At 35.6% G+C, this 12,518-nt stretch overlaps 2 protein-coding genes across 14 annotated transcripts in view; one reads left to right on the top strand and one right to left on the bottom strand.

Moving 5' to 3' along the window:
* The window catches only part of LOC101737331 (uncharacterized), a 155,563-nt gene that overhangs the window by 120,447 nt on the left and 22,598 nt on the right, over positions 1-12,518 (bottom strand). The window lies entirely within an intron of this gene.
* Positions 1-12,518, top strand: part of LOC101744163 (U8-agatoxin-Ao1a) — a 74,325-nt gene that overhangs the window by 45,819 nt on the left and 15,988 nt on the right. The window contains exons 1-2 of one of the 13 annotated variants that reach the window (XM_062672121.1): positions 2,391-2,553; positions 5,323-5,911. The exons of 5 other annotated variants lie outside the window; for them this stretch is intronic. In XM_062672121.1, coding sequence (XP_062528105.1) covers positions 5,834-5,911 — 78 coding nt within the window. In that variant the 5' untranslated portion in view covers positions 2,391-2,553; positions 5,323-5,833. Of the gene's footprint in view, positions 1-2,390; positions 2,554-2,869; positions 2,951-4,599; positions 4,929-5,022; positions 5,057-5,322; positions 5,912-11,477; positions 11,638-11,736; positions 11,882-12,518 lie in introns of those variants that run through there. 7 more of the 13 variants (XM_062672119.1, XM_062672125.1, XM_062672122.1 and 4 more) reach the window with 7 other exon arrangements.

Below are 12,518 nucleotides of genomic sequence, written 5' to 3'. Positions count from 1 at the left end.
GTTGTCACTTCACTTCGCTCGAGGCAGGGTAATTTAAATTAGTGTTTACAGAATGCCAAATCAAGGTCATTCTATTGCGAATGCGAAGTGATGGAGAATTTCGTAGTGAGATGCGAGTTCTTGTTTGAATTTTAGAGAATCGCACGGCAGGTAGATATGTGACACGCGATCATAATGATTTTTTTATGGTTACGAGAAATCACACACACGATGTGAACAGCAGGAAATCACTGGACTTCCATTCACGTCTTGGATTTTTGAGTCTTATAATTTTGTCTTAGTGCTGTCTAGGTTTCAAATATTACGCTTTCCCAAGTATGTCTTTCCTTGAACAATGTTTTTGGAGAGTCCTCGGCTGTAGGTAGCGTTTCGATTTTGCTGCTCTCTTTTTGCTGATGTCCACGAACAACGGTGACTATCAACACCAACGCATGTCTCCAAAGAAAAAATAATCCAAAAGTTCAATTGTCGGTCTAGAAGCAAATTAAAGAGTTGTTTTATTTTTATTTTTTCTAATTATTGCGTAGATGGATGAGTAAACTGATAGCCCACCTGGTCTTAAGTGGTTGTCGGGGCTTATAGGCATCGTATCGTATGAACGCTACCACCCACATTAACAAATAAGGTCATAGTTACAATTTGTATTATAGTATAATAATATAATAAAATTTTAAATGTTAACTTGAATAATATATCCCACTGATTTTCTCGCCGGATATTCTCAGTGGGTCTCATTTCCGATCTTTTGGTAAATTCTGCGAAATACTGCTCTTGTATAGTGTTAGTAATAGTGTATTGTAATAGTGTTAGTAAATTCTCTCAGGCTGTGCCCGTGAGCTCACCTACCCCTCCCCGAAAATCTGGAATAGCCCCTTAGGCTACGAACGAATAGGTAGGGAAAAATAATTTTAAATTAACGTTGTAATAAAGTTTACTTATTGGATATCTTCAGTTGGATTATTGAAAAATTAGTTTACAAGTTTATCTAGTTACGTTACTTGAATAGAATAAAAAAAGGTCTCGAAAAATGTAACTCAATTTACCGGATTTATTAGTCTGTTCGAATGTACTTTACCTGTTAAAAGCCCTTACTGTTCTCCCCTTCCTCTAGGGACTTAAGGAAAAAAAATCTTAACTTCAGGAGAGTATCTACCATTTCTGTGAAGTAATTTATTAGGTACCGTAAAATGGGGCGATTAGGGACAAATTCCAACTTTATGAGCAATTTTAAGGTAGTTGTTGATGTATATAATGCTATATTAGGATCAAAATGATTGAGTCTTGGGGGCATCTTTGTTGTCTAATTTAAAATTATGCAACTAGCATTCCAGTTTAAGCAAAAAATGCAAAAATAGGTGTAATCCCTATTTACCCGAAAATTGCGGTTAATTGGGACGAAATGAGAAATTTGCTAGGGTTGGCACTACTTTTATTTTTATATATAGTTTTAATTTATTTATTTATTTAGTTGCACTAACAAAGTGATCATAGATAAAAAAAATTGAAAAACTGACAAAAGTACATGGCAGACATCACCTCAATTATAGGTGCAATCGACAGTGCTGATATTTCTATCTGGGTTAAGAGATTAGGTGTGTCGGTTATTCCATGGATTAATCAGATGAATACCCCCACTCTGAACAAAGATTAAATATTTTATTATGTATTACTTAGACATTTTTGTCCACCTTGAGATTTCATTGATCTTGTTACATGTCTCTGCAAAATCGACTAACTTATATTAAATTGCTTAACTATATCAACTAAAGACTTATTCCCAATTTCGCTTCGAATAAACCAGATTTTTACCAACAAATTTAAAAAATATTGTTATAACTACATAAACAACCCTACAAAACTGTACCTATTTCTACTTAGGTCGTTTCCATTTCACGTATTCTCATCCCAATTGACCCCTTTTTCGTTGTTATTTGTACCTAAGACGTCCCCAATATCCCCAAAAACAACAGATTTTTACATGTATTTTTATATAATCAAATACATTAAAACCAATAACAACTGAGACTTACCTTTAATATATATGCTGGTTCAAACACTAAATAACGTTTATAAATCTTAATCATCTTCTATTATTATCAAATAAATAAAAGAGAGCAAAGTTTCTAGCACTAAAATAATTACCACCACAGGAAGTTAATTTGAAACGCGATTTTTTATAAGTTAGCAGCTATTATCATGCATATTCAGAGTTGTTTTGTGAACTTTCAACATTCTACTATTAAACTACAAAAAATGGAAGATTTTGCAACGAATATAAAACTTATATTGAGCGTCGAAAGATTTTCCCGGTTTTTTCCCGATTCGCCTCTCAATCCCTAAACGCCCCATTTTACCGGTACCTATAAATTTTTATACGTACTCTGTAACATTTCGAATAAATTTAATCAAGTTAATGAAATAAGAAGTCGTGTTGAGTAATTAGCTTAAGGTGGACGTTAAAAGATATAATCAATTTTGTTTTATCGACTTTACGGAATAATTTAGACTAGAGGTCCCGCAGTAGTCGAAATTCGACTATAATTAATTAGAATTGTAAGTTTGTACACTATTATCACTATATTTTATACTTCTATAATCACAAAGAACAATGGCAGCTTTCTATACAACATTTTACCTGATATCTATTTGAGGCGTCTTGAAACAAAAAAATACTAAAACGATAGGAATAACATAGCTTAAGCTTAATCAGAAATATTTTTGGTATTAGAAAGTCACAAAAAAAAGATATCAACGTGTTTACTTTATAATTTGAGGTTATCTATCAATAAATAGATTTCTCTGATTTTTGTAGGCACGGACTATAACAAATTGGAAAAATAAGTAAATGATATGTTTAAATAACATTTTAGTTTCATTATCATAGATGAACCAAGGATATACTTCTAATAGTACTCGAGTAGGTACCCTTAGCAATTGCAGAGCTACCTCGGTAAATATACATATTATATAGTTTGTTCTTTCTTCTTTGTAAATGTGTAAAAATGTGTGTCAGAGATAGGTACTTTTAACCTTTTGAAGTCACATATTTGCGACAAACGAAGGCTTGCAAAGCTAATTTAGTATAATAGAATTATTTTGTCCGTGCAGTTTGGGTCATAAAAAATCGGAGCGGTGAAGCAAGTATTTCGCTCTCTCTTCCACTCACGAGCCTTATGGACGGGCATAGTCATGCGCATTATGTCAGTTGTTATACTGTTCAAACATAGACCTATATAGTAGGGACACGACATATTGTTCTATACGTACAATTGCTTATATAAATAGCACCCATTTTGAAGGCACACACATAAACATATATCTATCTCGTTCTTACTCAGCACTTTAACTCGCAGGAAAACAATGTAACAGTATTTCAGTGCGTACATAAAATGAAACATGAATATACGTAAATGTCTCCGTCTCCGTCTAATGAGGCCGAAAATCCGCCATGTTTAGCGCGCCAAATGTCATTGTCACGTCAGTTCGGCTGTCTGTTTTGGGTTGTACATTATTTATTGACTTTGATATCGATTTAATATGATTGCTTAAAATATAAAATTTCTAATTTTATCATGCTTAAAACATACAAAAATAATAATTAAAACATATTTTATAGGATCTCAAGAAAGTCGATGCCCCAAAACTATTATCTATATATATTTAAATTCATTATGGAGCCCTCATCCGAAACATAGGTTATACACTTAATATATTTGATTCCGAAATATCGGACACCATTTTTCGGTCGGAATCTATTCATCATGACACTAATCATAAATACCTCTTTAAAATATGTCATCAAAACATATTTAGACATTCTGTTTAGATATTTCGGGAAAAAGGCTACCGACAAAATCTCTTCGGAACTATTTAAATAAAATAGTTTTATTCCGCAGTGAGTAAAACACTATTGTAAATTCGTTAAATATTTATTAATTAAGTGATTTTAGAGAGGAAGTCACAAGGAATGACGTTTGTAATTTCATTAATGAATAAATGTTCTGTAGGTGTTTTTTTTTATCAGGCGGTCCCTTGATAAGTTTAAAATTTGCGTGCGGTGCGGTAGTGCGGTGCACCTTCCTTGAGGTGCGCTGCGGTAGTGTGTTACGGACTTTAGGTCAGCAAAACAATTAAAATAGATTGTAATAGTCTAAGAAATACACGTACTCAAAATACGATAACATTCAGCATGCTAGAAATGGGCTGATGGCACTGTACTATGCCATATCTTTCTGTTTTGCGGCAAACGACAACTTTATAAAATCAGTGTAGCAAATTTTAAAAATCGGCATAACGTTTACTTGGAAAATTTGTACACGAACTCGTCTTAGATTTCACATAATATCTAAATCACATCATCTTTGCACATAACAATATATTACTTCCTATTAAAGTATAAATTCTACAAATACATTCATACTCAACAATATTTAAAATAAAATAAGCCAAGAACGTTTATCGATAAAACCTACTAACATTAAAATCTTCTGGGCAGCACTAAAACCGCCATGTTTTGTGGCCAGATGACGTCACAGTGGCACGAATTTTTTGTTGACGTTTCATTTCCATAGGTTTCCTACTTCAATGTGTTCAAATCATTGTCATCTGAAGTGCTGGCATTACTATTATATATTTAGTTATTTAAGTACTAATTGTAACAAAGGATTATTAATATTATTATTTTCATTTTAAATACTTTATGAATATTATTCATTATCAAAAAATATTGCTTTTTGTCCCAATAGTATAAATGCCATCCTTTACAAATGTATTAAACCGGAAGTACACAAAAATCGAATTAAAAGCTTATTAAATTAACATTTTTTCGTGGCTTTGCCACGTAAATCTAACATCGTATAAAAAACGAGCAAATAAAATGATGAAGTTTCGTTTATGTCTTAATCTAAGACGCCTTTTAAAACATTCAGGTAAAAAATTGCCATTGTTCTTTCGCCAAGACTACACTATAAAAAATATTAACAAAGACAAACAATATTTAATCTATTCTCAATTTGACAACAGACGTCAAGAACAAAAGTTGTGCGTCAAATACATGGTACGTAGTGTGTGTAATGTTTTCTTTATTGATTTAATGTTTTACGTGTTTTTCAGTTGTCCTCGTCTATCTTCCTCCCTCTATGATCTCCTTCCTCCTGATATACCTCGCCCCATTGATCTCAAATCTCTTCTTTCCCTTGTCAACTCCCCTTTCGTTTATATTCTTAGTTCATTCATTAACCAAAATAACATTAAGCTGTAGTTTGTCTGTCTTTTATCGAACTAACCCCTGTATATATATTGTGTGCGTCTTATTTGTTTTAGGTAAATCAACAGAGATCCTGTCATCAAACATTCTTAGCTACTCACTTAATTCTTAGTGAATATCTGTGACCTTGCTCGTTCACGAAGCCCGCTATAGAAAGCAGAGTATTAAATACACTTGACATTGGCGAAATCTAAAAGGAAACGCCATAAACCTAAGAGATAGATAGATAGATATTGATTTAATGTATCTTTTATGCATTATTTGAAAAAAATATTAGCATTGTGCACTTCTTCTCTATATTCTCTATAAGTGTGAAAATTTCATACTCCTCCGTCTGCGCAATTTTCGTAAAAAGGGATACAAAGTTTTTGCTTCACATATTAATATATAGATAGATAATTGTATGGTATTCACTTTAAGATATAACTATGGGCATTTGACACTAGATCTCTCAAATTAACACTCCATTTAGTTCGCGTGGTGCTTCGAGTTCCATACACCATAGAGGCTCATTAATTTCTTCTTTTGATGGATTTGATAATAGCATAAACTTTAATTGTTTGAATAATGAACTTTTCACAAATTGACTTATATTTTTCAACACATTATTTCCTTTTTGCTTTATCTACCCTCGGATTCCTCAAGGTGATTACTTTTGCGTTATTGTTTTTTAATTAACTACATTACGCCATGATGCTCTACCCCTGGTGGGGTGAATGGTCGCTCAAACGTCATGATTAGCGCGGCTTCAACTGACCAGATCATCCCAAATTCTAGTCGCTCCCAGATACATATTTTAAGGGTGATTTTGAGATGTTTCAGATATGTATCTCGCTCTCCAAAACTGAGCCTCTGATTTCTTCGGAACAGAAATAGCCAAGACTGCAATAGCTCTATTATTACAGCTCTATTGATAGAGATATATGTATCCGCAGCGGACTCTAGGAACCGATTTTGAAATCATTATCAATCAACTTTTTTGTCACTTTAGGATATTAATTTTAGAAATCAATTTAAAAAATAAATGGATTAAATATAAAGTTCCTACCATTAACAACATTGTTTTAGTTTTCGTCAAAACAAATTAAATAGACGTCAAATTTAATATTGTTGTAATTTTCAAAGGACGTTTCACAATACCCTCTAGACCTCTTTACGTTAAGAAATCTAATTATATTTACAGCTGTTGCTGTAAAGCTAACGATATATAACCAGAATTGGACGCATTTCGAGGAGAGAGAGCTTAAAAATGCTCTTTCGTTAATGGTTCTGACGAAGAAAACTGGTTGTGACCGGCTTTTTAGATTGGTTCAGATATTTTCGATGATAGCTTTGTCGAGAAAAGCCGCCGGATTAAACAGATATTGTCAGTCAATCGTTCGCGGTATTTAAGATAATGTTAATCCGGGTTTTTTGTTGGACGGAAAATTTTGCCGGTGCTCTTTGGAAGTTGATTATTTATCGAGATTGTGACACTATTAATGATAACTATTGGTTAAACTTATCTTTACTGAAATGGTATTGTGAACCTGAATGGATTTATATCAACACCCTACCTATTTTTGATACAAATCAGTCATGTGCAACTAGGACTCCCAGGCCACGTCTTAAAATGGATGACGTCATTCAATTAGAACTACGTAATTCCTGTAGAACCTTAGTTATTTTTGTTCTGATGGGCAATAAAAGTACGCTAATACTGAACCACTTTGGAAAAGAAATAAAACGTTGTATTCAAGGCCTATGGTGACAATTGAAAAAACTGGTTTATTTTATTCGCTAAATTGTTTGGAAATAGGTAATTGACAGTACGACATACGAGTGCAAGCTTCTTTATGTAAAGTAGTATAAGTTACACGTCATCGAATTTTATCGACGGAAGTGAATATCGATTCTCTATTTATATCGACTCCGCGCGTTGGAAGTTGTCCATTACCGACTAGGTCAGTTAATACATATAAAGGTATCTAAGTTCCGCAGAGTAACAATCATGAACATGATGATGATGATTTTTTTGATTTTTTGATTGAAGTTTAATTATTAGCACCAAAAGTAGGTGATATACAGGGTGACTTGTAATTCGACGTATTCCTCTTGGCATGTGATAATACATATAATTTCTAACAAAATTAACCATAATTTCCCTAATACCAAGGTGGCTCATTATCGAGATATTCAATATTTTTGGTTTTGTTCAAAAAAATCCCGAATTAACTACAAAAAAACCATTAAATAAAAAGCTAGTGTTTTGAATTAAGTTGTTTGAAAAAAAAACGAAAACTATTGAATATCTCAATAACGAGACACTTTGGTATTAGGGACATTAGGGTTAATTTTGTTGGAAATTAGATGTATTATCACATCCCAAGAGGAATACGTCGAATTACAAGTCACCCTGTATAAACGACGAAAGTGATTAAATTTGAATTTGAGCTTCTAATATTTTAACCAGCGTTCGGTAATCCAGGGCTATTTCTTTTGGTTCAAATCTCTCTCATCTCATAGCCAGTCAGTCATATGGTTTGGTATTACAATATTTTGTGTATGATGTGTAGAATTTTGGAATAGAGCAACAAGCTCTGATTTTTATTTAGCTATTCTTCAGGATACTACAATTCGAATCGGTGGTAAAGTCTTGACGATTGAAAAGCGCATTTGAAGGTTTACTTGGATGCAATTAAGGAAATAAAAAGTACAGCCATATTTTGTTCTTAAAACCTATAGTGCAATTCCGATTTTGCAATTAGAATAATGAAATACAGCAAAAGGCAAGGAGTTCCAGCAAGAGTAAAGGAAAATGCCATATTTAAACAAATTCAATTTTCAAACTGAATTTCATTCAAATTCTTAAACAAACAAAAAGACCCATTTTACTGAATTTCCAAACTTAAGTTTGCAGCTGATCATATATTGACAGTTGCGTAACACGTATATTATTATAGGAAATGATGATGGCAATGCTAAAAACACTATCATATTATGTCTCTTAATAGCAGAATACACTTTGTGGGTTCTGTAGCTTCCGTTAGTCAATCGGCAACAAGCGGATCGGTACGCGACCCATTTAATTAAATAAGAGAAACTTTATCGTACACAACGTCAACGAGTTAATAGCCTATCACGTGTTAAATGTTAAACGGAGTCCATTGACATCAGTACGTGAGTCACATCACCAACCTTGAAACATGAAGCTTAAGTCTCAATTATAAATTATGTAAAAGCTGTCCAACCTTCAAAACCAAAACGCACTACTGCATCGCGGCAGAATGGGCAGGGCAGTGGTACTTGAACGTGTGGTCATAAGACGCCTTGCTACTAGTAAATCCACCAGCTACATTCATTAATTAAAATTTCCTAAGCTCAAAAACTCGCTTTCAAGTCTCGCCTTAAATTTAAATCGATTCTCAGTCGACGACTGTATAAAATTTTACGAGTCATTAGGGTGGTTTGCTCAATTATGATTACAACTTGAGATAACGTCACCTCGAGTATATGTGATTAGACAAGTTTTAAGAGTATAACTTCTGAGTTGCCTTATAATTTATATATATATATATCTATTTGAAAGTTTGTATGTTTTCGTTGACTCATGCAATAATAGAATTTCGCACAAAGATAGTTTATGACCTGACTAGGATTAATACAAGAAAATTATTATCATAAATAATATTTGTGTGATGGGAGAGATGTGCTCCGCACTAAACGCTTCACTTTCCCTCCTTTGCCTTTTCATGAGTTCTGTCTCATGCGAGGTTTGGACGTTGGTTGTTGAGCGACAGGAGGTTTTAGTGAGTTCGACTCCGACATGCCCTGCCCTCCATTCCCCAGGGGAGGGTGGAAGACCGGCGATTTCCCCCTGACCAAAAAAAAAAACCGGGCAACGTCGAGTATGTCTTTTATAACAAGTACGGTATTGTGTTCGCTAGTTTGTGATATTACATACGAACGTATCTACAAATCAACTAATAGCTTATAAAGCTTCAGAGCACGAATAGTTTTAATATACCTAACTGTTACCGGGAAACATGTTTAACTACTGGTAGTCAAGAGCTATGGTATTTGTTTCTTTAAGGAACTAATGCGATATATTTATATTATTTCCATTTAATTCGTTTCTTTTCTAACCGGAACGACTACTTTCAAACTGAAATACCTGCTGTTGTTAGACCATGTGGCAAAAATTTGCTACTATCTTGACCTCTTGTTACTTCTTAGGTACACATCTACCCAGCTACACTTGCCACGATCTCTCCGATATCAGTGTCTTTTGTTTTATAGTGAAATCTATTATATGTTTTAATTTAGGGGCTATTTATAAACAAACATATTAGAATGAACACGTATCTATACTAATATTATAAAGCTGAAGAGTTTGTTTGTTTGAACGCGCTAATCTCAGTAACTATTGGTCCGATTTGAAAAATTATTTCAGTGTTAGATAGCCCATTTGTTGAGAAAGGCTATAAACTATATAACATCACGGTAAGATAGCGGTGCATCAATAAAGAATGTTTCAAAATAGGTGTTTAAATAGCTCCTTAACATTCTATAATTCAAAAATATTTTCACTTTTTACGTAAATGAAGTGGGGGTAAAATTTAGCGTTATGCCATAGTAACTATTCCACGCGGAAAGCTAGTCTATTAAAAGTCTTAATTTGGGGGCTATGTATAAACAAACATATTAGAATGAACGCGTATGTATTTATAATTTCCAATGGTCTATGTTTGTTTTAAATTTTATTATATATTCCACTTAGGCTGTGTAATATTTTTTTTTTATTACTGTATAGGCAGGCGAGCATACGGCCCACCTGATGGTGAGTGGTTACCATCGCTCATGGACGTCAGCAATGCCAGGGGCAGAACCAAGCCGCTGCCTACCGTTTAATACTCTCCACAAGCCTCGTTTGAAGAAGGACATGTCATAGCGCTTGGGAAACACCGTGGAGGGGAGCTCATTCCATAGCCGGATGGTACGTGGCAAAAAAGATCTCTGGAAACGCACTGTGTATGAACGTAGTGACTCCAGGTAGTATGGATGAACTCTACTCCGGTGGCGGGCGGTGCGATGGTAAAAGCGAGATGTCGGTATCATCTCGAACAATTACTCAGAGCACTCCCCATGGAACATACGGTACAAAATACTGAGGGAACCGAAGTCCCTAGCAGACACAGAGGCTCCAAACGATCCGTAAGAATGGGATTGTCGACAATTCGAACGGCTCTTTTCTGTATGGAGTCAAACGGAAGTAGCTGGTATTTCGGAGCCCCAGCCCAGAGGTGGGAGCAGTACTCCACGCGAGGCCGGACCTGTGCTTTGTAAAGCAAAAGTCTTTGTCTAGGCGTGAAGTACCGCTTCGCTCTATTGAGGACTCCCAGCATTGACGCCAACTTGGCTTTGCCCTCCAAATTGGAAATCGCTGGAAATGTCGACCCCAAATATCCCAATACTTTTGGAAGGTTGTAGGGATACTCCTTGGAATTGCGGCGCCATGACTCTTCGCAGTGAACGCGAAACCGGTGTCTTCAACGGGTTGAATTGAACCAAATTCAATTCACCCCACTCGGTGGCTAGTCCCAGAGAGTTCTCCACTTCAGACACAAGCTTTGATCGTCTCTCTGCACCACGCTCCATGAAAGACTCTGATGGCCGACATATCGCGCATCTCCCGTGCTGTCATCCGCATAGCAATGCATGATGCCATCAATAGACAGCATGTCGAATTTAATTTCGACATGCTGTCGAAGTTTCGTTTCGATTTGCACACTTGTGTCGACACAAGTGTGCAAACGAATTTCATTTCCGGGAATTAAATTCGTTTGCACACTTTATACATACGAGCTTAAATGTGAAAAATCACAAATGAGGACAAATAATTGTACAAATCGGGAACACACACTTCAGCGTTGTTCAATCGAAAGGACACCCAATCAGTCAGCATCGATTTCTAGTCGACCGTAAAATTGCTTGTCTCACTCCGCAGATTCACCTTTTACAACTTTCTAAGCGTATTGGAGCGTTACCCTTATTTCCTCTGCTTGATGATCTGTGGGCTTATTAGGAAATCAAATTGAGTTTTGCGGCAATCACATTCACTGAATGTGGCCTAATGTTTAACACACCCGCTGTTCTCGTATCTTTCTGTTTTAATACCTTGACAATTATAAATTTTTCTAAATATTTTGGCTTCCTTCCGCGATAAGGAAATAATATGCAGAAATTAATGCAATAAGATGGAGGGTCGTCGTAACCCCTTACGAGGCATGAACTCCTTGCAGGAGCAGGGTTGAGTTAAAGCGGGTGTGAGTTTTCGGAAAGAGGGAGTCTGTCTACTTGCAATTGGCCGCAGAACATCGACATGATAGATGGTATGATGATGATATATGATACATAATAATTTTTATTCGGACTTAGGGTCCCGAGTAAAAATGAAATTATAATTTTTTGATAAAAAAAATAATTTCAAGTCTATCGCCGAACCACCGCTGCACGGTGTCAACACCACAACGCTGAACCAACGCCGCACCACCGCCATTTGGCGGAAAATTCCGCCGCACGCTTCGAAAGAAATCTCCCAGCACCGCCGCACCACAGCCGAAGCATAGCCGAACGGTTCGAATTTTTTACGTTTACATTTAATAAACACTGGACGTAAAAAACGTTTACATTCACACACACACACATATGTATGTATATGAGAATGATATGTCACTGCTGTAGTGCAGCGGTGGTGCGGCGGTGCTTCGGCGATTAAAATGCCGTTCAGCGGTGTTTCGGCGGTAGAGCAGCGAACCCACTTTTACGTAAGCAGTTGCGGCTATGGTGCGGCGGTGCTTCAGCGACCATAAAAAAATTCAAATCGTCACAGTCATAGTGCGGCGGCGCTTCGGCGATTAAAATGCCGTGCAGCGGTGCTTCGGCGGTGATTCGGCTAAATTCTGTTTTTACTCGGGGTGGCAAAAGATAGTTATGAAGCTCAGCCGCAGACTCCGTGCTGTCGTTGTCTTATTTTTTTTTTTTGTTTTAAACTATTAAATTAACCTACTAACTATTGTTACACGAAACCTAAGATGTGATGCTCCCTTGCTGCGCCTACGACGTATGCAAACAGAGTGATACAGTAACTAACTAAATAAATGCAAACCACACAAAAAATACTATTTTAGTGGCAAGGAGTGTTTTGGTCTTACCATTTTACTTTTAACTATCCTTGTCATGCATTCCATCGGGAGAGTATTTTGTGAGTAGT

Source organism: Bombyx mori, chromosome 14 (assembly GCF_030269925.1).
Source record: "Bombyx mori chromosome 14, ASM3026992v2".
NCBI lineage: Eukaryota > Metazoa > Arthropoda > Insecta > Lepidoptera > Bombycidae > Bombyx > Bombyx mori.
The sequence above is the reverse complement of the archived record's forward strand: the minus strand, read 5'-3'. Positions and strand labels throughout refer to the sequence as shown.